The sequence below is a fragment of the Macaca fascicularis genome, chromosome 15 (assembly GCF_037993035.2).
Source record: "Macaca fascicularis isolate 582-1 chromosome 15, T2T-MFA8v1.1".
In the NCBI taxonomy this organism is placed as follows: Eukaryota; Metazoa; Chordata; class Mammalia; order Primates; family Cercopithecidae; genus Macaca; species Macaca fascicularis.
The window spans coordinates 49,004,593-49,030,480 of record NC_088389.1 but is presented as its reverse complement, the minus strand read 5'-3'; the positions used below and the strand labels follow the sequence as shown (position 1 = coordinate 49,030,480).

The following is a 25,888-nucleotide window of genomic DNA, read 5'->3' as shown; positions in this document are numbered from 1 at the left end:
GATGAAGATTTTTGGCATATTAGAGTTATTTTTAGACTTTCAGATAGAAGTTCCACAAACAGGCTGGGTGCAGTGGCTCATGCCTGTAATCCCAGCACTTTGGGAGGCCAAGGTGGACAGATCACCTGAGGTCAGGAGTTCGAGACCAGCCTGGCCAACACGCTGAAACCCCGTCTCTACTAAAAATACAAAAATTAGCTGGGCATGGTGGCGCATGCCTGTAATCCCAGTTACTCAAGAGGCTGAGGCAGGAGAATCGCTTGAACCCGGGAGGCAGGGGTTGCAGTGAGCCTAGATCACGTCACTGAGCTGAGATCACATCATTCAGCTGATATCACGCCAGTGAGCCAAAATCAGACCACAGCACTCTGCCTGGGTGACAGAGTGAGACTGTCTCACAAAAAAAAAAGAAAAAAGTTCCACAAACAAACTGACCTATACCAGAGATGGGGCAAGACTTAGCTTCGCAGCAGTACACCCAGGGGGGATCTTTTAGGCCCCACTCAAGAGCAAAGTTTGGGAACACCTCATGGCCTGGGACAATACAGTAGAAAAAGGAAAAACAAAAACAAAGACCTTCAGGTCAAAAATTTTAAAAATTAAGAATTCTCTCTTACATAAGATTACAGACTAGTCAAGGGTCTTGAATTACTAAACTGGCCTCTTCAAGAGTAATTTAATTAAGTGGTCACTCTTCGTCACTCATCTAGAGACACTGTAAGAAAAGTAAGTCCCGGCCAGGCACGGTGGCTCAAGCCTGTAATCCCAGCACTTTGGGAGGCCGAGGCGGGCGGATCACAAGGTCAGGAGATCGAGACCACAGTGAAACCCCGTCTCTACTAAAAATACAAAAAATTAGCCGGGCGCCGTGGCGGGCGCCTGTAGTCCCAGCTACTCAGGAGGCTGAGGCAGGAGAATGGCGGGAACCCGGGAGGCGGAGCTTGCAGTGAGCCGAGATCGCGCCACTGCACTCCAGCCTGGCCAACAGCGTGAGACTCCGTCTCAAAAAAAAAAAAAAAGAAAAAAAAGAAAAGTAAGTCCCTGGCCGGGCGTGGTGGCTCACGCCTGTAATCCCAGCACTTTGGGAGGTCGAGGCGGGCGGATCACAAGGTCAGGAGATCAAGACCATCCTGGCTAACATGATGAAACCCCGCCTCTACTAAAAATACAAAAAATTAGCCGGGCGTGGTGGCGGGCGCCTGTAGTCCCAGCTACTCAGGAGGCTGAGGCAGGAGAGTGGCGCAAAACCAGGAGGTGGAGGTTGCAGTAAGCCAAGATCACGCCACTGCACTCCAGCCTGGGCGACAGAGCAAGACTCCATCTCCAAAAAAAAAAAAAAAAAAGAAAGAAAAAGAAAAAGAAAATTAAGTCCCTTGATGGTTTTTGCAAAATAACAAGATCATTGGATAACTCTTCAAATAATGGACTTTCAGTTCAGCTGCATTTTAACTTACATTTCTAAATGCCTACTAAGCATTCACTCACCAAATAGGCGAATAGGCTATATGCTGATATAAGAAACTAAGACCCTGGTCTCAAATTCAGTCTGATACTTAAGAGCTAATGTAAAGTAAGTGTAAACTGTTAGGGAGTAGTTTAGAAATCAAACCCATGCGGGGAGGTCTGGGAAAGGTTTCCAAAGGAGCTGTCTGACAAGAATATTGAAAGATGCCATCCTTTAAATCCATTTTAACAAAAGTGAGCTAGATAAAGAAGACAGAACAGTTCTACCTCGGAAAGGAAGCTCCTGAGAGACTGGTGTCTTAGAGGGCAGGGGGAGAAAAGTGTTTCAGGAAGACAAAAAAGCAGGTGTGAAGACACAAAGGCAAGCAAAAGCAGAGTGTCCTCTTCAAAGAACTCTAGGAAGTTCAATCAGGCTGGAAGATAGTGTGAATGAGAACAGCAGAGTAGCATAAGAACGCAGAGGGAAGCTGGGATCCGGGCACGAAAGGTCTCACATTTACTATGAGGAAGCAGCACGATTCAGTGGCTGGAAGCACAGGTGAGGAAAGAAGACTCCCCAGGTTCAAATCCCAGGTCTATTCTTACTACCTAGATGGCTATAGGCGAGTTAGTTAACATCAAGATGTCCCAGTCTCCTCATGTGTAAAAATGAGGCTTACATAAATTTGTATCTAATGTGACAATGAAGTGAAACAATACATATAGAATGATGGCTGGGCACAGTGGCTCACACCTGTAATCCTAGTACTTTAGGAGGCTTAAGGCAGGTAGATCAACCGAGGCCAAGAGTTCTAGACCTGCCTGGCCAACATGGTGAAACCCCATCTCTATTAAAAATACAAAAGAATTAGCTGGGTGTGGTGGCATGCGCCTGTAATCCCAGCTTCTTGGGGCTGAGGCAGGAAATCACTTGAACCCGGGAGGCAGACACTTCAGCGAGCCAAGACGGCACCACTGCACTTCAGCCGGGGCGACAGAGCAAGACTCCATGTCGAAAAATAAATAAATAAATAAAGTTTAGAACAACGCTGGGTATGTAGGAAGTACTCAATAAATGTTAGCTATCATCATCATCAATATCAATCTATTGGCTTTGACAGTATAAACTAGAAGTAGAAGCCACTAACACTTCTATAGTATTTCTTTGCACCTCTCCTCCCCTTTCTACTTTATATTATAGCCATCTATTTTCCCTTAGTAGATATTTTTAGATCTCCCCACAAAGCTAAGCAAAGTATCTTGTATCTATAGAGTAGGCACTGAAAGATTCAAGAAAAAGCTAAAACCAATCAATTAAATCTTCAAAACTGTGGCTTAAGGAATAACTCTCCAACTTGCTAATGGCACTAAAATATGCAGTAAATATGCAATAAAGCTTAGCTACATCAATGGAAGCTGCAATATTTTTCTAGTTAATACACAAATGACTCAGCAAATTTTTCGAGCACCTCAAACTTCACAAAAGCATGAAAGGAGTAGCACATACAGAAAATCAACAAAGTATTTGAAAATTATGAATACAAGATTTGGCAAACTGCTTTTATCCAACAGATCTGTACTTTAATGACTTCTGTCTTAGTGATACCCTTCAGCACTTCAAAAACCTCAAGGAATTGGCCTGGAACCAGAGTCCAAAAAAACCCAAAAAACAACAGTCCAGGCAGGGAGATGATAAACCTAACAGAAGAATGCCAGGACTGAGACTCTTGGCCAAGTTGTGGTATTAGAATGGTATTAGATTTAAAAGCCACAGCTAAAAATAGGCACAAAAACAAGGGAACATAATCTTGGGACTCAAGGACCGAAAAAAAAAAAAAAAAGGAAAGAGCATCCAAGGTTTCAGGTATCAATCTACCCAGAGACAGGGCCAGCGTTAAGCAGAAGCCAAATAACAGGGATCTACACAAATCCAAGCAAGCATGCTACTGACATTAGCAGCCTAGCACCAGGGGACAGAAACTCAAAGAGTCCGGCACACAAGAAAGAGACCTCAGGTCAGATAGTATCTGTCAATACAGCAACTCAATGATGAACAGACTAACCTTTTTAACAAGCATTGGTAAATATACTTTAAAGCCAGTCTAAATAAGGAGATACTTCTTGATCCACTCCATTCTTTTTCACAGATATAGCAGCAGTTAACAGAAATACATCCAAACATGCTTATTGGAAGGAGGCACTGCATACCAACTAAATAAAACCTCCCCAGCCTGCAAAGTTCCCTTTGAAGAAGGCTTCTGTTTCCATTACTAATGTGGAAAATACAACTCCCTCTCAATGGTTTCTAGTATCACGTCACAAGGGCCTGCAGATGGACCAGTAGACTTTTCTCTAGGCCTGTTTAACTTGCACTATCAGAACTGGGGAGTGGGAGGGGAACAGTAAAACATTTGGTTTGCTCCCTTTTTCCAATTTGGGCTTGACTGAACCAAACTTGTTCATATCTCATGCTATCCCAAAACAAGTAAGGCAACTATCAGGATTTGTCTCTGCAAAGACATTTCTAGTCATTTACAAACAATTACCAATGCCAGGAGGAACAGCACTCAGCAGTACTCGCTGGTACTTCTCAGGCTGGGTACCCAGGCTATTATAGATATATCTGATGCTTGTTTCACTAACTTTTGAAGAAATTTCTTATACTCAGAAAAAATGGCTCTCTGAGCCTAAGTTTCTTCATTTGTAAAATAAGTATAACACCAATCTCACTAGACTGCTTAAAAAAAATTGAGCATTTTTTAAGAGTCTAACACAGCCTTGCTTATAGGAGATAACGATGCTAGTGTCCCTCTTTCCTCAGACGCCAAGGGAACATACTGAAGGTGGATTCCAGGTGCCATGGTTTGAGTGTTTGTCCTCCAAAACTTGTGTTAAATTTAGTTGTCATTATCACAATTATTAATAGGTAGGACCTTTAAGAGGTGATTAGGCCATCAGGGCTCAGTCCTCATGGGTAGGATTAATGTCATTACAAACAGGTGAGTTCAGCCCCAGTCCTCTCTTGCTTGCCCTTGTACCACGTGATGACACAGCAAGAAGACTCTCACCAGATGCCAGCACCTTGACAGTGGACTTCTCAGCCTCCAGAACTGTAAGCCAATAAATTTCTGTTCATTGCAAGTTACCAAGTCTGTGTTACTCTGTCACAGCAGCACAAAACAGACTAAGACATAAGGTTTCTACTAAGTAAGGTTTCTGGGATCTAGGAGGCAAGGAAGCTAGGTCATGTAGTTAAGTCAACAGGACCAATATGGAAAACTGAAGGAGCTGACAACCACAACTGACGCAAGAAGGATGAGTAGTCAATACTTTTTCAGGATGACTGACACTTACTCAAAGAGCCTGGGGAGGGGAAAGAACACTGGGCTTAGGGTCAAGAACCTACGTTTATTTATTATCATTATTATTACTTTTAAGACAGGGTCTCACCTCTGTAGCCCAGGCTGGAATACAGTGGCATGATTACTACTCACTGCAGCCTTGACCTGGGCTCAAACAATCCTCCAGCTTCAGCCCTCCCAGTAGCTGGGACTATAGATGCACACTACCACACCCAGCTGATTTTTATTTTATTTTATTTTTATTTATTTATTTTCTGTAGAGACAGGGTCTCACTATCTTTCCCAGGCCAGGCTAGTCTTGAACTCCTGGGCTAAAGCAATCCTCCTGCCTTGGCCTCATAAAATACTGGAATTATAGCATGAGCCATTATGCCTGGCCAAGGACCTAAGTTTAAATCTTAGCTCCACTAGTCACCTGTGTGACTGCAGGCTAGTCAGTTAATCTCTAGAAGTATCTTCATCTGTAAATGAAGATACCATCTATTTTACAAAGATTTATTTGTATGGGTTCTGTTTTGTTTGCTTGTGGATTTAAAAAGATAGCACATTTAAAAGCACTTAAAAGTTCTTGGCGGCCAGGCGCGGTGGCTCAAGCCTGTAATCCCAGCACTTTGGGAGGCTGAGACGGGCGGATCATGAGGTCACAAGATCAAGACCATCCTGGCTAACACAGTGAAACCCCGTCTCTACTAAAAAATACAAAAAACTAGCCAGGTGAGGTGGCGGGCGCCTGTAGTCCCAGCTACTCAGGAGGCTGAGGCAGGAGAATGGCGTGAACCCAGGAGGTGGAGCTTGCAGTGAGCTGAGATCCGGCCACTGCACTCCAGCCTGGGTGACAGAGCGAGACTCCGTCTCAGGGAAAAAAAAAAAAAAAAAAAGTTCTTGGCTCATGACAGGCACTTAAATATTCTTCCCTTATTATCTTAAGCTTTTGGGAAATACTATGTTAGAACTTCTCAGGTCTAAGAGGAAACCACTGAGTAAGACCCTTGGGTTGAGAAGGAACCACTGAAACTAACTCAGCAATGATTCACAAGAAGAGTTTTCTGAGGCTGAGGTGAGAGCACTGCTTGAGCCCAGGAGTTCAAGCTGCAGTGAGCTATGGTCACACCACTGCACTCCAGCCTGGGCAACAGAGCGAGTGTCAGTCTCTAAAAACAAAAATATGAATAATAAATAGAAGAGTATTCTGGGTCTAGGAACCAAATTCAGGCTTTGAATTCTGATGAAATCCAGGACTAATTCTGTGAGTCTAGTGAACCACAGATCACGAAAGTTTCTACAGCACAAAACCTTCAAAGCTCAGAAGACACACAGAAGGATACTCACACAAGTGACTGGAAAACAAGAGCAAGTGACACAACGGGACATTGGAAATGACAAGGAAAGAGCAGATGCACACATTGTCGTGGCAGTATACTAAAGCATTCCCGTACCTACCTATATTACAGTGACATCTACAGCAGGAAACTGTAAGTATAAGAGAAGGGCTGTCCCATTACACACCAGATGATTTGAGTTCTGATACTTAAACAGAAACAATGTTCTTAGGGGCAAGAAGAAAAAAATACTCAAAAATTTAGAAAAAAAAAAATATTTAAAAGATTTATTTTATGATGAGGATTATTTAGACTAGAAGTCCAGAAAGGGATTCTAGATCAGTAATCACCTACCTTGACGCAGGTTGAAATGAGAGTAAAAGAAAACAAATAAAACCAAGATTCCAAATCTGTACTCAACATTTATTCTGTGTGTCTGTGATTTCCTTCCTTGTCATAGCCGGTAATACAAATAACAGCAATCTGGCTTGCATATCAGCATATCACTATTCTAAGTTTACGGCTGGTAATCATCATCGACCATGGTCTCCTTTTTCCCCTTGCTCAAAAATTGGTCTTAGAAGTCTTATCCTTACAGTTTTCTAGGCTGACGTCATCAGATGACTAGAATTTACACCATAGAGAAAACAGAATTGCAACCTTTGGTTTAGACCTGAATTACTTATATTTTTATAATAATTACTTACTTGGCCCTGGACAAAAGTAGTCAAAAGGGGAAACCATTCTGGGGTAAGGGGTAAAGGGTAAGCAGAGCTGTCTGAGTCACTTGCTATTAGGTGAACGAAAACACAGGAGATAAAACTAACCAGAGAAACAAGTCGAAACTGCCAAGCTTTCTACAACAGTTGCCAAAACAGGAAATTTACTTCCACTAGGCAGATATATAACCACAAAGTTTAACAGATTATAACCAGAAAGACAGGCTGAACAAAGAAAACTTAGACACCAAAATATAAAATAAAATAAAATAAAATCCTCCCTATTTTCCACTGTGAGAGAGATATGTAGTTAAGGTTACTTTGCTTCAGGTATTTTAAAATTCTAAATATATATTTATAAATAAAAATATGGCTTACAATTGCTAGATATTACTCATTTATCAAATAAAATAATAAAAAGCAAATTAATTTTTTAAAACTTTTGCAAGGTACCTGTACAAACACACCAGAGTGCCACAAACAGCCTCATGATTAGAATAAAATGAAGACGTTAAAAATAACGCTGTATAAGTGTATTCATTGACACAGAAAGTTGATCATGACATAATTAAGTTTAAAATGTGGGTTAGAAAAGAGAATGTTCACTGTAATCTAGTTTTTTGTGTGCTTTTAAAAGTCTGAAGGCAAAATAACTATTAGTTAACATTTTGGTATAATCTGTAGACGGTGAGATTTTGAGTGATTTTTAGTTTCTTCCTTTTGTTTCTCTGTATTTCCTCGCTTTACTGCAACACACATATTATCTGAGAAATTAATTCTTTTTAAAACATACTGCAGCTAGTAATCTGCTCTTGGAGTTTATTACAGCCATCAGAAAGAAGCAAGGAGCAAAGTATTGGTCAACTACAGAAGCTTTGTGTTCAGACTTACCTCTCCAGTCACAGCTGCTTCCACACGGCTGGGTAACCAGAAGTCTGGTCTGATGATTTGAGGACCACTACTATATCCTGACAACCTCCCCACTTTCAACTCCTTAGAGACCTCTACCTTTAACAAACTATTTCCAGATATAGGTCACTCACAGCCAGGGTACCTCAAAACTAATCTTTAAAAGCACATGGTCTATTCAACTTTGTACTAGAAATTCCAACCAGAGCAATCTGGCAAGAAAAATAAATTACAGGCATGCAAATTAGAAAGGAAGAAGTCAAACTATCCCTATTGTAGATGACTGACCTTATATATGCAAAATCCTAAAGAATATACCAAAGAACTACTGAAGCTAATAAATTGAGCAGAGCTGAAGGATTCAAGATCAACAAGCAAAAAATCTGTTTTATTTCTACCCAGCGGCAATAAACCATCCAAAAAGAAAATTAAGAAAACAATTCCACATGATAGTATCAAAAAGAATAAGGAATAAATTAAAGGTGCAAGACATATACAAAGAAAACTTCAAAACACTGCTGACTCCTATGTTCATTGCAGCACTGTTCACAATAGCCACAATTTGGAAGAAACCTAAGTATCCATCAACAGATAAATGGATAAAGAACATGTGGTACTTATACACAATGGAGTACTATTCAGCCAAAAAAAACAGAATGAGATCCTGTCATTTGTAACAACATGGATGGAACTGGAGGCCATATAAGCTAAGTGAAATAAACTAGGCACAGAAAGACAAACATCTAATGTTATCACTTATTTGTGGGATCTAAAAATCAAAACAATTGAACTCAGAGATAGAGAGCAGAGGATGGTTACCAGAGGCTGGGAAGCATAGTGGGAGGGTAAGGGGAAGCTGGAAGTGGTTATTAATAGGTACCAAAAAAATTAAAAAGAATGGACAGGGCACGGTGGCTCATGCCTGTAATCCCAGCACTTTGGGAGGCCAAGGCAGGCGGACCACCTGAGATCAGGAGTTCAAGACCAGCCTGGCCAACGTGGTGAAACCCCATCTCTACAACAATACAAATATTAGCCAGGCATAATGGTGGGTGCCTGTAATCCCAGCTACTCAGGAGGCTGAGGCAGGAGAATCACTTGAACCCGGGAGGTGGAGGCTGAAAAGAGCTGAGATCATGCCATTGCACCCCAGCCTGGCCAACAGAGCGAGACCCCATCTCAAAAAAAAAAATAAAGAATAAGACCTAGTATTTGATAGCACAATCTGAGGGTGAGGCAGGAGAATCGCTTGAACCTGGGAGGTAGAGGCTGCAGTGAGCTGAGATCGTGCCATTACACTCCAGCCTGGCCAATAGAGCGAGACTCCATCTCAAAAAAACAAAAAAATTAAAAAGAATAAGACCTAGTATTTGATAGCAAAACAATTATTGACTGTAGTCAATAATTTAATTGTATATTTTAAAATAACAAAGAGTATAATTGGATTGTTTATAGCAAGGGATAAATACTTGAGGAGATGGGTACTCCATTTTACTTGATGTGATTATTAGACATTACATGCCTGTGTCAAAACATCCCATGTACCCCATAAATATATACACCTACTATGCAGCCACAAAAAATAAAATTTAAAATTTAAAAAAAAAAACTGCTGAAAAATTAAAGTGTAATGAAATAAATGGAAATGCATCCCATGCTCATAAATTGTAAGGTTTTTGTGGTTTTGTTTTTTTATATTGTAAAGATGGCAATGCTTTCCCAAGTGATCTCTAGATTGAATGCAATCCCTATCAAAATCCCAACAGGCTTTTCTGTAAAAACAGAAAAGCTGATCTTAAATATGGAAATGCAAGGGACCAAAAAATAGTCAAAACAATTTTGAAAAAGAAGAATAAATTTGGAGGATTCATGCTTCTGAATTTCGAAACTACAGTAATCAAAAGAATGTGTTAACTGACATAAGGATAGACATATAGATCAGTGAAACACAACACAAAGGGCAGAAATAAACCCATACATATATGGTCAATTGATTTCTGACAAGGGTGCCAAGGCCATCTTCAACAAACAGTGCTGAGAGAACTGAATATATGCAGGCAAAAGAATGAGGTTGGACCCTTACCTCACTTAATGTACAAAAATTATTTCAAAACGGATCAATGACCTACATATAAGAGATAAAAGTATAAAATTCTTAAAAGGAAACTTAAGGGTAAGTATTCACCAACCGTAGATTTGGCAATTGTTTTTCAGATGACACCAAAAACACAAGCAATAAAAGAAAAAATAAATTGGACTTCATCAAAAAAATTTCTGTGCATCAAAACAGACGGACTATCAAGAGAGTAAAAATATAACCCACCAATGAAATATTTACAAATCATATATTTGATAAGGGTCTAGTAGCTATATAAAGAATTCTTAAAATGAAACAACAAGCAACAAGGCAAACAATTTAATATTTTTTAAAGGGGAAAGAATCTGAATAAACATTTCTCCAAAGAAGAGAAACAAATGGCCAAAAAGCAAATGAAAAGATGCTCAACATCATTAGTTATTAGGGAAATGCAAATGAAAACAACGAGATACCACTTCATACCCACTAGACTGGCCATTATCAAAAAGTGAAAAATAATAGATGTCGACAAGGATGCAGAGAAATTAGAATCCTGATACATTGCTGGTAGAAATTTGAATGGTACATCTGCTATGGAAAATAGTTTGGCAGTTCCTTAAAAAATTAAACACAGAATTACCATATGACCCAGTAATTCTACTCATAGGTAAATATTCAAAAGAACTGAAAACGTGTATTCAAATAAATACTTGCACACAAACGTTCACAGAGGCACTATTCACAATAGCCAAATGGTAGAAATAACTCAAATATCCATCAACTGACAAGCAGATAAACAAAATGTGGTATACTCTTACCATGGAATATGATTCAGCCATAAAAAGGAATGAAGTACTGATATATGTACAGGGTTTCTTTCTGAGGTGATGAAAATGTCTTGGAGCTAGATAGAGGTCGTGGTTGCACAACATGGTGATATATTGTATGCCTTGTTTTTTTTTTTTTTGAGACAGTGTCTCACTCTGTCGCCAGGCTAGAGTACACTGGCACGATCTTGGCTCACTGCAACCTCCACCTCCCAGGTTCAAGCAATTCTTCTGCCTCAGTCTCCCAAGTAGCTGGGACTACAGGCACACACTACCATGCCCAGCTAATTGTTGTATTTTTAGTAGAGATGGGGTTTCCCCATATTGGCCAGGCTGGTCTCAAACCTCGTGATCTGCCCACCTCAGCCTCCCAAAGTGCTGGGATTACAGACGTGAGCCACTGCACCCAGCCTGTATGCCATTTTTAAATGGTTACTGCACTGGTAGCCCTTGCTACTTGGGAGGCTGAGGTTGGAAAACCCCTGAGCCCAGGAGTTCAAGGTTACAGTGAGCTATCATTGTGCCACTGCACTCCAGCCTGGGCAACACAGCAAGACCCCATCACTAAAAAATAAAATAAAAATATTTTATTTTATAAAAATAAAATAAAAATATTTTATTTTATAAAAATAAAATAAAAATATTTTATTTTATAAAAATAAGATATTTTAATAAAATTAAAATACAATGGCTTATGATTAATTTTAAGTTATATATGCCTCAATAAAATAATACCAAAACAAAGCATGGTCTAACAACCTAAAACATTTTAAACGATTTATTTTCCATTCAGAAACCATCATAGGTTTTTAAATAAATTAAAAGTTATTTCATCATAGCATTGTTTAAAAAGCTACTCTCCAAAATGCTTCAAAGAGTAATACTAATAGAACGCCCTATTTCTTACCAGAAGACTCTTTTCCATTCTGTTTTTCATACAGGGTGCCCACAGACATCAGGAAAACAATAACCAAGAATACTGGAATTCTCCATGAGCCAGCGAGGGATGCTGCAAATTAAGAATTAACATTTTTAGTGAAATAAAAACATAGTACTTGTTTTTACAAAACCGAATTTTGTAGTTTGACAGAACAATCTGGTATATATGTTAATTACAGAATTACTTATCAGGCAAAAAAAATTTTTTAAGTCCATTAGATAGATTAAACTTCAAGGTTTCCCAAAATTAAGTTCATCCCTGTTCTCAGAGGCCCCTGGTCAAAGGGATAGGGTATATGCAGCCTACCTTTAATGTGGTTTAAAGACAGTCTATTGTAATGCATATCAAGGGTCTAAAACCATCCCGAACTCAAATCACCTACTTCACCCCAGAATGACCAGAATTAGGCATAGATCTCAAAGTCATAAAGTCTGACTTGGTTTCTTGAAAATACCACCGGGTGTGAACTTTCTCTCTCAAGAAAGAGAATGGCCCAAAAGAGCACAGCAAAAGAGTCAATGTCTCCTCCTCAGTGTATAATGCAAAAATGTTTACAAGTTGGCCACATGCAGTGGCTCACATCCGTAATCTCAGCACTTTGTGGGGGCCCAGGCAGGTGGGCTCATTTGAGGTCAAGAGTTCGAGACCAGCCTGGCCAGCATAGTAAAATCATGTCTCTACTAAAAATACAAAAAAAAATTAGCCAGGCGTGGTGGTACGTGCCTGTAATCCCAGCTATTTGGGAGGCTGAGGCAGGAGAATTGCTTGAACCCAGGAGCTGGAGGCTGCAGTGAGACAAGATCACACTACTGCACTGCAGCCTGGGCGATGGAGTGAGACTCCGTGTCAAAAAAAAAAAAAAATGTTTACAAGTCACCAAGAAACAGGTCTCTAGCCATAACCATTTCCCTGAGTCCACCTAAAACCTCATAAACATCCCTGCCTGCCTGCCTCCTTCCTCTGCCTTCCTCAAGTTCAAAATGAGTCATATCTGACATATAGGATCTAGGAGATAAATTCCTCTATCATTCCAACTCAACAAAGCTAGAGAATAATGCTTTGTTTGACATCAAACAAAGACAGAGACATAGCTGTTTTTTATTTTATTTTTAACAATAAGTAGTAGTTCTAGAAACTAAGGCTACCCACTGCTCTGGGTTACTGAATTGTGTTGTTAAATTAGAACTTAATGTTTCCACGGGCTCAAACTTGGGAGATGAAAGTCTCAACCATAAATACCACACTGAAAAATCAACATCTGAGCAGTCAGCCACCCAGCTAACATGACAGGGAACCCATTACTCTGAGCAGCTCTGACATCAAACATCCTTATGTGGAAAAGAGATTTGTCTCTCTGAAGCTACTCACGACTCTTGACATCTCTCCCTCATGGTTAGAGATCTGTTTAAAGCACTCTTTCACAGGACAGTCCTTCAAATATTAGAAATACGCTTTCATGTCTTATATCCTCCTTACCTCTATCTCCTTTCTACCCTAGACCCCCAGTTCCCTCCTCTTATCCAGAGTAAACATCTCTAGTTCCTTTAACTGGTTCTCACACATGATTCTGAGGACTTCCTATCGTTGACTGCTTATCTATATCCTCCCTTAAGTATGACACTCAGAAATGATATGAAAATCCAAGGGTGCTCTACTTTTTAAGATGTATTGACTTTTAAAAGGACCTTTTGGAAAATGAACATAATTAAAGACATTTTAAAGCACATCATTTTCATTAAAATTTAATGAAAGATTAAAGCATAACATTTTCTAAAGATTAAAGAATTTTAAATGCAACATATAACACTACAAAAAAATCACTTCCATTCACAGTCAGCCTCTGCAGACCTTAGGCCAGACTTTAAAAAAAAAAAAAAAAAAAAAAAAAAAAAAAAAAAGAAGGAACCCACCTAAATGAAAAAGCAATATAATCCAGATAGGAATTGAAACTGCTCTCAAGTAGCGTTCAGTGCTTGCATTCCACTTGAATGAAACAGTCAACACATAGCCAACCACCAACGTCCAGATCTTAAATAAATGAAATAAAGACACGGCTGTAAAATCTATACACATGAAAATGAACATAGAATTATATAAAATCTGTGTCTATACAGCAGGAGGGCTCTGGACATAGCACAGAAAAGATAAAGGTTGATGGCGCCAAAGAAACGTGCCTAGGTTCTCCTCGTTTAGAGAATCTAAGTTTTGAAACATTAGGCATTTGAAATCTCACGTAGTGATATTAAATAGTTGTTTAACAAAAGATACATAGCTCAAAAACCATCTTATACATAAAATGTTTGAGATAAAATATACAAAGCATAAACCATGGATTTAAATTAAGAGTCTAATCTTGTGGAATTCCTAGTTTTCTCTGTTAATCAATGTTTAGAAAAGAAATGGAAAGAAAAAAAAACAAGAAAAGGAAAGCTTTCCAAAAAGAATCAGGTTAAGATTCTATTGCAGCTTATAAAATATGTTTGTTACTAGGAAAATAACTCCGTAAAAGTTAGAAAGCAGCCAGCTGAAGTGTGACCCTGCTGAAATAATCTAGGCAACAGATGATTAGAACCTAATCCAGAATTATGATGTACCAGCTGAAGAAGTGTGCCTGAAAAAAAATATTATTAGAGGAACAAACAGCAGGATTTCAGAACAGAAGAATCAGCCAGGATACCCTCCTCAGTTCTTTCTATACTAAAGTTAAATGACTCTAGAGCTTAAGAAGCATCAAAAGAAACCAGTATAGCCTACACAGAAACTCATATTTTAATAGAACATTTATAAAACACAGGGAATACATAATCCAGAACACATCTGAGCACAAAGAACTTAATTAACATAAGACCAAGAAGCTAAAATTCAAGTTTGACACGAATCTTGCCAAAAAAAAAAAAGCACATTAAGACAAAAAGAAACTTCAAGCTATGTAATTCAGAGCATGAAGAAAAAAGAACTGATGGGATTACTAAAAAAGACAGAAAAAAACTATCTCCTACATTATTTTGGTCAAATCTGTCAATAAAAATAATCTTCACATCTTAAAAATGTTTATAGCTTCTAACCTCAGAATTCAACTTTCAGACTTTATCCTTACTAAATAATGATAAATTCTGAAAAAGCTTTAAATATAAAGAAGCTTATCAGAGTATGATTCAGAACAGTGGAAAAAGTGATTACCTAAAAGGTCAACAACTGGGAAACGATTATGACTTACTCAATAAAATGTTATGCAACCATTAAAATCACTTCTTAAAAACAAAGACTATACAGTTTTAAAATTCCCAATATCATACTAAGTTAGAAGTAAAATACAAAGAATGTATATGATGTGATTACATCTACTATATGGTGGGAGGAAAAGAAAATGTACTAAGAAGTTAGTGGCTGTATTTGGGTGGTAAGATTTTGTTCTTCCTTTCACTTTTTTCTGTATTTTCCAAATTGCCTTTAATAAGCACTAATTATTTTATAATAAAAAGGACATTAAAATATCTTCTTCAAGTAACTCTATCAGATGAAATATTAAAGAGCTCTGAAGCTCAAAAATATGAGGACATGGGAAGTGAGACTACAGCTGCTTCAAAAAGTCCAGTCTTGCTGGACCAGACCAATTAACCCTGGGAATTCAAAGAATTTGAGATCTGATGGTAGAGCGTAGAAAAAAATCTGAGTACAATAATAGTACACTTATATAACAGTCCTATGTGCCAGGCCCTATTCTAATGCTTTATATATACTAACTCATTTGATCCTCATAACCCCACAAAATAAGTACTATTATGATCCTCATTTTACACATGAAAGAAACTCAAATTTCAGAGAAGTGACTTGCCCAAGGCCACAAAGCTAATAAATGACAGAGGCAGGTTTAGAACCCAGGAATTTGGCTCCAGAGTGCACTTTTCTAACCATAAGGAGAAAGAAGTGTGGTGCTAGAATACCAAAGATAAACAAAAGCTGCTCAGATTTTCACAAGGGAAAATTAAAATAGTCAATTTTGATAACTACAACTTGTTGAAAGTTAAAAGAAAAAATTTCAGTAAATGGATAGTCTTCAGAGGTACGTCAGTTAGCCCCACCCTATTAAACATATGTCAGTCACTTAGATGAAAGACTAGAGGCACAATAATCTAAAAAACTGATTTTACACAAATCAGTTACACAAAACTGAGTTGTCAATAAACACTGAGATAACATATCATGATGCAAAAAGATATCCTGAAGCCAGAACAATGGGCTAATCCAGATAAGATTAAATTATATGAAAAGAAATGCAAAGTTCTGCTTTGAGGTTCAAAACTCAACTGTACAAGTATGGAATCGAAAGAGAACATCTAAACCACTTTTCAGTTCAGTGTGAGTCAGCATATGACTAGTAGAAGCACTTATTTCTGAAAGTACAATACTCATATCAGGGAAAGTGATTGTTTCAATTAATTTTGCACACCAAACCACACAATAAAATTCAGCCTTGGAAAGGAAATAGAAATCACAACGCGATATATAAATGTAGCTGGGGGAAAAAAAAGTTTTGCTTAGAAAAGAGAAGGAATCAGCTATCCAAAATGGAATAATCATCACTAAAAGTGTTTAAGCAAACGTCAACCAGAGATGACAAAGTAAGTACTACCCTTAATAAGAAGCTGAACTGGAGGTCACAATATATACAGTACCTCCAATAAGTTTTTGTTTCTTATCTGTATGCATAAGGAATTAATATCATTTGCAGGGAGAGAAAAAATAAGAGACTGCATACTTCAGATTTTTTAAGAGAAATTTATGATCTAACAAGAAGCATGTATTTTCATCTATCAACCTGAAACTCCCAGATTACCCCATTCCAGTTTAAAATAACCATTTTAAAATATACTCCCCAATTCTACTTTTAGGAGTGTTTTACAGAAGCACACTGTGCAGGCAGATATAAAAATATTCACTGTTGCCATTTACAATATAAAAAATTGAAAACAACTTAGGTATTTTATAGGGAACTATTTAAATAATGCTATCTCCAAAAATTGAGTAATTACTCAGACTTTCAACAGTATGATGGACATCAATATGCAGTGCTACAATGTCAGTTTATTCGTCTGTAAATTTATAATGGTGAAAACATACTAAACAAAAAATATTTTAAAATATTATCTCTACATGGTTGGACTTCAAGGAGTAATTTGCTTATGTTTTTTTTTTACAGGTACTTAATTTTCTACTAAGGTTATGTAGTATCTTTATAAACAGAAAAAGAAGTATTTTTAACTTTTAGGAAATTCTTTTGGCTTCTGGATTTTTTTCCAGTATTTTGAAGTGTTTCCTCAGAAAAGATTCGCAGAAGTAATATCAGTTTAAGAGGTACGGGCCATTTATAAAAACACTTTAGAGTTTATATTAAGCCCATTATGATTATACAATTACCAATGGTTAAAAATGTTTATCAAAGTATTCTAATACAAATTCAGAGCTAAGAAAATCTGTTAAAAACATTTTCTAAAAGTGTTTTAGAAATCCGGGGGGAAAAAGATTTATACTGTAGCAGTATTAAAAAGAAAGAAGTGGCCAGGCGCGGTGGCTCACACCTGTAATCCTTGCACTTTGGGAGGCTGAGGCGGGCAGATCACATGAAGTCAGGAGTTCAAGATCAGCCTGGCCAATGTGGAGAAACCCTGTCTCTACTAAAAATACAAAAATTAGCCAGGTGTGGTGACATGTGCCTGTAATCCTGGCTACTCGGGAGGCTGAGGCAGGAGAATCACGTGAACCCAGGAGGTGGAGGTTATAGTGAGCCGAGATTGCACCATTGCACTCCAGCCTGGACAGCAAGAACAAAACTCCATCTCAAAAAAAAAAAAAAAAAAAAGAAAGAAAGAAAGACGTGTATCTCTAAGTGCTAACAAGGAAAGATATCCACAGTACAATGATAAATGAAAGAGCAAAGTACAGAACTGTATGTTATCTCATCTTTGTTTTAAAAAACAAAAAACCAAAACCTTCTACTTTGTATGTTCACATGGGCATAGAAATGAATTTAGGAGCCTTTACATCAAACAGTTAACAATAGTAACATCTGAATAGTGGGACTAGTGGTGGAGAAAAGGGATAATTCGGCCGGGCGCGTTGGCTCACGCCTGTAATCCCAGCACTTTAGGAGACCAAGATGGGCAGATCACAACGTCAGGAGTTCAACACTAGTCTGGCCAACATGGTGAAATCCCACCTCTACTAAAAATACAAAAATTAGCCAGGCACGGTGGCGGGCACCTGTAATCCCAGCTACTCGGGAGGCTGAGGCAGGAGAATTGCTTGAACCAGAGAGGCGGAGGTTACAGTGAGCCAAGATCACACCACTGCACTCCAGCCTGAGTGACAGAGCAAGAATCCGTCTCGCAGGGAAAAAACAAGAAAAGGGATAATTCACTTTTATCATATAAACTTCTATTCTGCTTATGTTTTTTTCAAATGTAACAAACATTTTACTTGAGTCAACATTTTGAATCACTAAATATCCTTTAAAATAACAAAAATAAGGATTTGTACATTCATGTTTTACACATAATTTCTAGTCTAGGAACCCTTAAGAGTTTTTTAATTCTTAAATCTTCACTAACACAGAAACATGAGGTTAACAAGTCAACTTTATATATGTTTAGCCTCTGAGCAAACCTATTCAAGTGTGAATTTATTCCAGGCATTAAATCAATGAGCCACAGTTACAGATAAGAGGGCATATTTTTCCAAATTTATGTTCTCCAAAACGAGATGTCCTTTTCAAAATACACATTCCATAGTCGTTTTTATAGCACCAATGTGCTAGACACTACATAAGACTGCATAAAATTTGGCAACATTTACTTAGCACTTCAAGTAAAGGGAACTAATAGGCAATCACATTTTCCTTTCATTTCACACAATTATCCACATATACTTTCCTGGTTAAGTAACATATTAAATGTAGAAAACATTAACTAGAGACTCTGCCTTTTCAACTGTCTTTGTTTCATTTATTGTCATCTGGGCATTAACTGGAAAAACAACTTGGTTGCTTCTGTTACACATTTTTGCAGAACAGTTTAAGCTTTTTTTAGAGAGAATACAACTACAGGCTGGGCGCAGAGGCTCACACCTGTAATCCCAGCACTTTGGGAGGCCGAGGCAGGTCAATCACCTGAGGTTAGGAGTTTGAGACCAGTCTGGCCAACATGGTGGAACCCCATCTCTACTAAACATACAAAAAATTAGCCAGACATGGTGGCAGGTGCCTGTAATCCCACCTGCTCGGGAGGCTGAGGCAGAAGAATCACTTGAACCTGGGAGGCAGAGGTTGCAGTGAGCCGAGAGCGCGCCATTGCACTCCGGCCTGGGCAACAAGAGCTTAAATCCGTCTCCCTGCAAAAAAATACCACAACTACAAACCTCCTTCCAAGTTAAGGAGTCACAGCCCTAATCATAGCCTCAAGCAGCAACTGCTTCAGGTCCTTCAATTATCCACTTAATTCTAATGAGAAAAACATTCTCTTTGTTATATGGCAACTTAGAGTCAACAATTTTTACATTCAAAGTCTTTCACTGAGAAAACTAAGTATTAGAAACTTTCCTCTCCTTGTTTCTTGCTGCCAGGCAAGCAGAAACAAACCCAGAAATGTGTTTAAAAGTGAGTCAGTAGTGAATGGCTGACTAATGTCCACTGCTGAAGAGCCTCTTGTGATCTGTAAAATAGAACATTGTGAAATCTTAGAAATTGTTCAAGCCAACCCCTCGCTTTACACAACTGGGACTGAATGTCCCAGAGGAGGGCCCTGGTCTGCCCAAGGTCACAAAGTTAGTTACTAGCAAAGCCAACTTTAGAACTTAAGGTTTTTTGTTTTTTTTTTTTTTTAATCTTTCAGCCACTATTCTCTCCACCTCATGCTTCTTTAAAAAGATGGAAACAATAGGATCAGAGACCACAGAAAAAAACAAATCTATTATTACTGCAAAAACTAAATGGTCTTCAAATTTTCCACCAAGTCTAAATTAACAGAATGAGGAAGATCAGAATGCCCCCCAACAGAGAGAAATGGTGGAGCAGGGCACACCATCAGCTTTTTCAAATTTACCTTGCATAACTCCACTATGGGAAGATGCCAAGAACTGAGTAACATATGAACCCAGTGCAACAGCTGATTTTTTTTTTAAGTGTTCTGAAGTCACTTACTAAGTCAGTGCAATCTTCTAACCTATCCAAAACTGCTGAAAAAGAGTTACTCATCCCATAAATGATAGTTTTTCAATTGTAAGCAGCATGGAGTTCTAGGAGACTGAAGAAATCTACAAATGGCATGAAGAGGAACCGAACTGGAAGGATAAACTAGTGACAAAGAAAAACGTAAGTCCAGGCCAGGCGCGGTGGCTCATGCCTGTAATTCCAGCACTTTGGGAGGCCAAGGCGGGTGGATCACCTGAGGTCTAGAGTTCAAGACCAGCCTGGCCAACATGGTGAAACCCCGTCTCTATTAAAAATAATACAAAAATTAGCCAGGCATGGTGGTGGGTGCCTATAATCCCAGCAACTCGGGAGGCTGAAGCAAGAGAATTGCTTGAATCCGGGAGGTGGAGGTTGCAGTGAGCCGAGATCACACCATTGCACTCCAGCCTGGGCAACAAGAGCAAAACTCTGTCTCAATATACAAAATGAAAAAAAGAAAAAAGAAAAACATAGGTCCCAAGAACACTAAAAAGGAAAACTGATGGGATCTGGAAAACTGCACAGGTATAAAAATAAAAGAGAAGAAAGAAGAGAGATGAATAAGGTTTCTAGATGAGTAGAATGCTGATATTCTTCTGTTTTTTCCTAGTAACTAGAATCATTTTTTTTTTTTTTTTTTTTGAGACAGAGTCTTGCTCTGTCGCCCAGGCTGGAGTGTAATGGTGCAATCTGGGTTCATTACAACTTCCGCCTCCCAGCTTCAAGCAATTCTCCTGCCTAGAGTGGCTGCGATTATGGCATGCACCACCACACCCAGCTAGTTTTTGTATTTTTAGTAGAGACAGGGTTTCACCATGTTGGCCAGGCTGGTCTCAAACTCCTGACTTCAGGTGATCCACCTGCCATGGCTTCCCAAAGTGCTGGGATTACAGGTGCGAGCCACCGCACCCAGCCTAGAATCCATTTATATTAAAAATAATTAAACACAATGAATTAGGGAAAACTTTTTAAAAATCCTTACTGAAGGTTACTACAAACAGTTTTGATAACAGCAGTACTTCAACTGCTGCTAGGTCTATTGAACGCCATTTACTGACAGCATAAACAGATCAATCTCTGAATTAGTTTTCTCACATATGAAATCCCTCCCTCCTACCTCACAGGACATTGTGAGAATGAAGTAACACCCATGTAAAAGAACCTAATCTAGTGCCTGGGACATGGCAGATGCTTAAAAGTTGGATCTTAAATGGATGAACTGTCAGTTCATCAAAACAGGGATTCACTTAAAGTTAACTATTCTCTCTGCCTCCCTCATCTATACTGCTCTTCAGCAGCAGGCCCATAGTTAAAGTAGCCTAGAAAGCATAAAGACCATGTTCTATACCAGGCAGCCCTGCTTGGGCTCATAAAGCCAAACCACTGTGAACTGTGGGATGGAAAAGTTCCAGAATGGGCCTCCTGCCCAGTCACATAACCTACTTTCACTTCATGTCAGGCCTTAATCAGCACTTTCTTTTTTATTTTAAAAGATCGGGGGCGGGGGGATCTCACTATGTTGCCCAGGCTGGTCTCACACTCCTGGGCTCAAGCAACTGGCCTCCCAAAGTGCTGGGATTACAGGCACTAAGCCACTGTGCCTGGCCTTTAATCAACACTTTTTTTTTTGAGACAGGATCTTGCTGTTGCCCAGGCTGGAGTGTAGTGGCACAATCTCGTCTCACTGCAACCTCCACCTCTTGGGTTCAAGTGCCTCAGTTCTCGTGCCTCAGCCTCCCGAGTAGCTGGGACCACAGGCGTGAGCCACCATGCCTGGCTGACTTTTTGTATTTTTAGTAGAGACTGGGTTTCAACATGTTGGCCAGGCTGATCTTCTCGAACTCCTGGCCTCAAGTGATTCACCTGTGTGGGCCTCCTACAGTGCTGGGACTACAGGCGTGGACAACCCCACCTGGCCTTAATCAGCACTTTTGGATGAGAGCAAGGACTCCTTGTCTTCCCAGGTATACTTCACCCCAACCAACTATCCACCCTTAAACACTGCTTGAGCAAAATGCAACTCCATGCCTTGTTTCTCTGAAACTCTATCAACCTGAAGCTTCTCTTTCAAATTTAGCCCTTCTACCACTCCCTACTCACTTCTAAACTCATACTCTTATTATGTTGAGTTTGTTCGGTTTTTTTTTTTAACCCTCTCTCTTTTTCCTTGCTCCCAACACTTGAGCCAAACAGCTGAATTTCAAGGGTTTTTTTTTGGGGGGGGGGGGGGGAATGGAGTTTCGCTTATCCCCCAGGATGGAGTGCACTGGTGCAATCTCAGCTCACTCCAACCTCTGCCTCCCAGGTTCAAGTGATTCTTCTGCCTCAGCCTCCCAAATAGTTGGGATTACAGGCGCCCACCACGACACCCAGCTAATTTTTTTTTTTTTTTTGTATTTTTGATGAGATGGGGTTTCACCATGTTGGCCAGGCTGGTCTTGAACTCCTGACCTCAGGTGATCCACCCGCCTTGGCCTCCCAAAGTGCTGGGATTACAGGCATGAGCCACTGCATCCGGCCAATTTCAAGCTTTTAAAAAATCATTAATTGGTTGGACCTTCCTTCTCCCACTCCCAGGTCTAATCAATGTTGGCCCCTACTTCTCTTCCACTCATCCACAACCCATACAAATGAAATACAAAGATGAAGGTTTATCTTCAGTAAAAAGATACTCAAAGGTATACTCCGAGCTGTGGATGTTTCTTTAGAAGTGCTCAACTCTTTCCATTGAGTATCTGAGACAGACTGCTAGAAATGCCTCATAATCATGCCAAATTACTCACGTATTCAATTTCTTACTCTAGTATGAAAATATACTATTTACATATGGCAGGCCTTTCTTTTCTAATTTCCTACAGTTTGATGGATAAGCTCCTTGAGCAGTATCAACAGTCAAAAATGTTCGCAGAATCTATGTGTCTTTTACAAAACTGAATTTCTTGAGGAAAATAACCAAGTGTATTTTTCTTAGCACACAGTGTTCTGCCTTCTAGATAAGCAGTATTCGATCCACTTAGTTGAATTGTGAAACTGCAAGATAAACGATAAAAAGCACTGAACTGGGCCTCCATAAAAGTGAACCACAGATTCACTCCGTAAAAGTGAACCACAAAATGTGACTTTGGACCAATCACATTCTCTGGGCCTGTGGCCCATAACTGGTGAGTCATGAGCATTTATCTGTATGTCTGTCATCTCCATTAGAATATGCTCATATACCTTGAAGACGGGACCCGTATCTTAGTCCTTTTTTAAATCCCTCACAAAGCCCAGTACCTAACATATGCTCGATCAACTTTAAACACGAACCAAGAGGTGGTATTGAAGGAACAAGAGAAGAAGGGTGTTTGGGGTCATTCACCACTCTGCCAATAACCTCAGGCAAGCCACAACACTGCTGGACAGATAAGGGGAATTAGTATTTTGCAACTTAATGATGTCAAGGTACACTGAACTTTATTTCACTGACAAAAGTAGTGAATCAAAATTTGTAAACGGTACTGTTTATGAATCAAGTGGCATTCTTACGCACTAAATCTCCACTTGTTTTGAACAGTCACCAGTTAAAGATGTGGATAACTAACTAGTCCACAATATAGTCTGAGTTAGGAATTGTGTCACTAGATTATCTTTGAAATCCCTTCCAATTCGAAAGCTCCCTGATTTTCTAAGAGTAAGCTCCGGGTAATCCAAGCATCACAAATCTACGTCTCTCTCCTTCACGCGGTCCGCTGCTTTACTCCAAGCGGAAGGAGGTCTGCTCTGGTATACCAGTCCGTGCACAACAGTAGTAGTTACCAAAAAGTAAATCGTGGAGAGGAAGAGGCACAGGCGGCTCAGCACCCACTGCCTTGCACAAATTATACAGAAATCACCTGAACCGAGCGAGAGGCAGCACCAGCCAGTTAAGCAAGCTTTGTTTTAGGACTTGTGAGAAATCTAAGACACTCAGACCCCTCTTTGCCCCTAAGTAGCCCCAGCCTGGTAAGGGGTCACCTTTCCTATCTGCAGGATGGCAAGTTGGCCTAGAATCTCTGAAGGTCCCTTTCAGATGCGCAGAACTGAGGGTGGCCGAAGCACTCCCGCCCTCTCCAACCAGGAGTAAAACCAAGGCCCACTGCCACGCTCTGAGGCCTCTGTCTGCAAAGCGGAATAGCGATTCTCAATCCAGGGCACTATCTCCCTAAAAGGGCCTGCGAGGATTGAGGCAAAGCGGGAAGCAGGGAGGCAATTTCAAATTATGCCCGCCCTCTTTTTGGAAGAATGTGCGCCAAATTCCTGAGGTGTGAGAAGGAAAGCGGAGACGGACAGTCACTGCAGCACAAGTGTGGCCCCTCGTCGCCCCTGCACGGGGAGGAACTGCAGGATTGCATCCCAGTACGCCAGGACCACGGGCTGGGGGCGAAGGCGGACTGCCGCTCACTCACCCACAGGCTGCTGAAGTAGTCAAGCCCGCGGCAGATGAGCGCGGCAGCGTGCAACAGCAGCACCTGCACGCCCAGGTAGCTGCCGAGGCAGTAGAGGCCGTACAGAAGCGGGCCGCCGGCGCCGAGCAGCAGGAGCAGGCGGCGGCGACGCAACGCCTGCTCGCCCAGGGCCTCGACGCCGTAGTCGATGAAGCAGAGCGGCAGCAGCAGCGCGGCCAGGACGATGGGCGTGTGCGCGCGGTGCAGGCGCTGCAGCCAGTGGCGGCCCAGGCGCGTCAGCGAGCTCTTGAAGGGGTGCAGGAAAGTGCCGCACAGCACGGCCCAGAGCAACGGCCGCAGGAAGGCCTCCAGGATGAAGTAGACCAACACCGCGGCGCCGCAGCACAGGCACACGAACAGCACGGCCCCGGTGTTGTAGAAGGCCTGCTTGATGGGCTTGTCGAAGCGCAGCGCCAGCGCCGCAGTCCGCGGGGTCTCCCCACCACCGCCACTCGGTCCGACTGCGCGCGGAACCCGTGGCGCCGGCCCGGGAGAGCCCCGCGGGCTGGGCGCCGTCGGAGAGCCTCCGCCGTCGGCCATCATCCCTCCGCCACAGCCGCCCCCGAGGGGCGGTAATGGGAGCCGGGCGAGAATCGCGGGCGGGAGGCAGGGCGGGAGGCGCGCGGGATTGTGGGAGTTGTAGTTCCACACTGGTTTTTTAGGACCACCAAGCGCTTAAAGGAAACTACAACTCCCAAAGGGGAATGGGGAGAACGCGTCCGCCCCCTTGGTCTCCGCACGGTCCTGATAACAAGTTTGTAGGGTCTACATCTTCCTGGAGGGGGCGGGGGGGGGCGGGGGAAAAAAGCTGCTTTCACTCATTCGTTAATGTCAATTTCTCGCGAGGCGAGATCCCAAAAGGCGCCACATTCAGATATTAAAACCCAATCTACATACTAGAATACCGTGAGGGAGTACTTTTAAAGAACCAATGCCCCGATTCTATTTTAGTGATTTAACAGAAACTTTTAAAGTGTTTGCTTTGGTGTATCTGACAGGATTTTAAATAGAGATTACCATATAATAGGCCATATTCTAAGTGGCTCACTCCTATTAACTCATTTAATCCTTGGAAGAACCCTACAAAGAAGGTGTAATTATCCTCATTTTACAAACAGAAAAACTGAGACAGAGTCGTTAAGTACGTAGCCAGAGTTACACAGCTACCAAGTGGCACAGGCAAGATTCAAACGCAAGGATTCCGGCTCCAAAAGCAATACTTTTATCTGCCATAGTATTTGGCCTGAGGAAAGAACTCTTGGCATTTTTTAAATGTTCCTCAGAAGCCTGTAATTTGCAGCAGCTGTTGACAACTGTTTGTGCAGGTTTCGCTGTGGAAGCAATCTAAACCCTTAAAGAGTCGTAGATCAAAGTCTCAAACTGCCACTGTTTCTTTTTGAGACTTGATGTCAAGTCAGTTAAGCCCCCAATCTCAAGTTTTCCTCTGTCACAAGGCGATGATAATAATAATACCTTTTGCTTTAGGGTTATTGTGGGTGGGGGAAGGAAACTCTGGGGCGGTACAAGGTGCTTCTGTTCTCCTATTGGAAAAGTGCTGAGATCCAAGCCCACTACCCATAAAATATCCCAATTAACATTATG

General features: G+C 40.6%; 1 protein-coding gene across 18 annotated transcripts in view; it reads right to left on the bottom strand.

The window, feature by feature from the left end:
- The window catches only part of TMEM245 (transmembrane protein 245), a 106,457-nt gene extending 81,607 nt beyond the window's left edge, over window positions 1-24,850 (bottom strand). For 14 of the 18 annotated variants that reach the window (XR_012424480.1, XR_012424479.1, XM_005581117.4 and 11 more), the window contains exons 1-3: window positions 24,248-24,850; window positions 13,507-13,624; window positions 11,564-11,665 (exon numbers count right to left, since the gene is read on the bottom strand). Coding sequence is in view for 16 of the 18 variants with exons in the window: in XM_005581117.4 (XP_005581174.3) it covers window positions 11,564-11,665; window positions 13,507-13,624; window positions 24,248-24,829 (802 nt within the window). In the remaining 2 variants the exon portion in view is untranslated. The remainder of the gene's footprint in view (window positions 1-11,563; window positions 11,666-13,506; window positions 13,625-24,247) is intronic. The other 4 variants (XM_074016877.1, XM_074016875.1, XM_074016876.1 and 1 more) reach the window with 1 other exon arrangement.
- Between the last annotated feature and the right edge of the window lie 1,038 nt (window positions 24,851-25,888).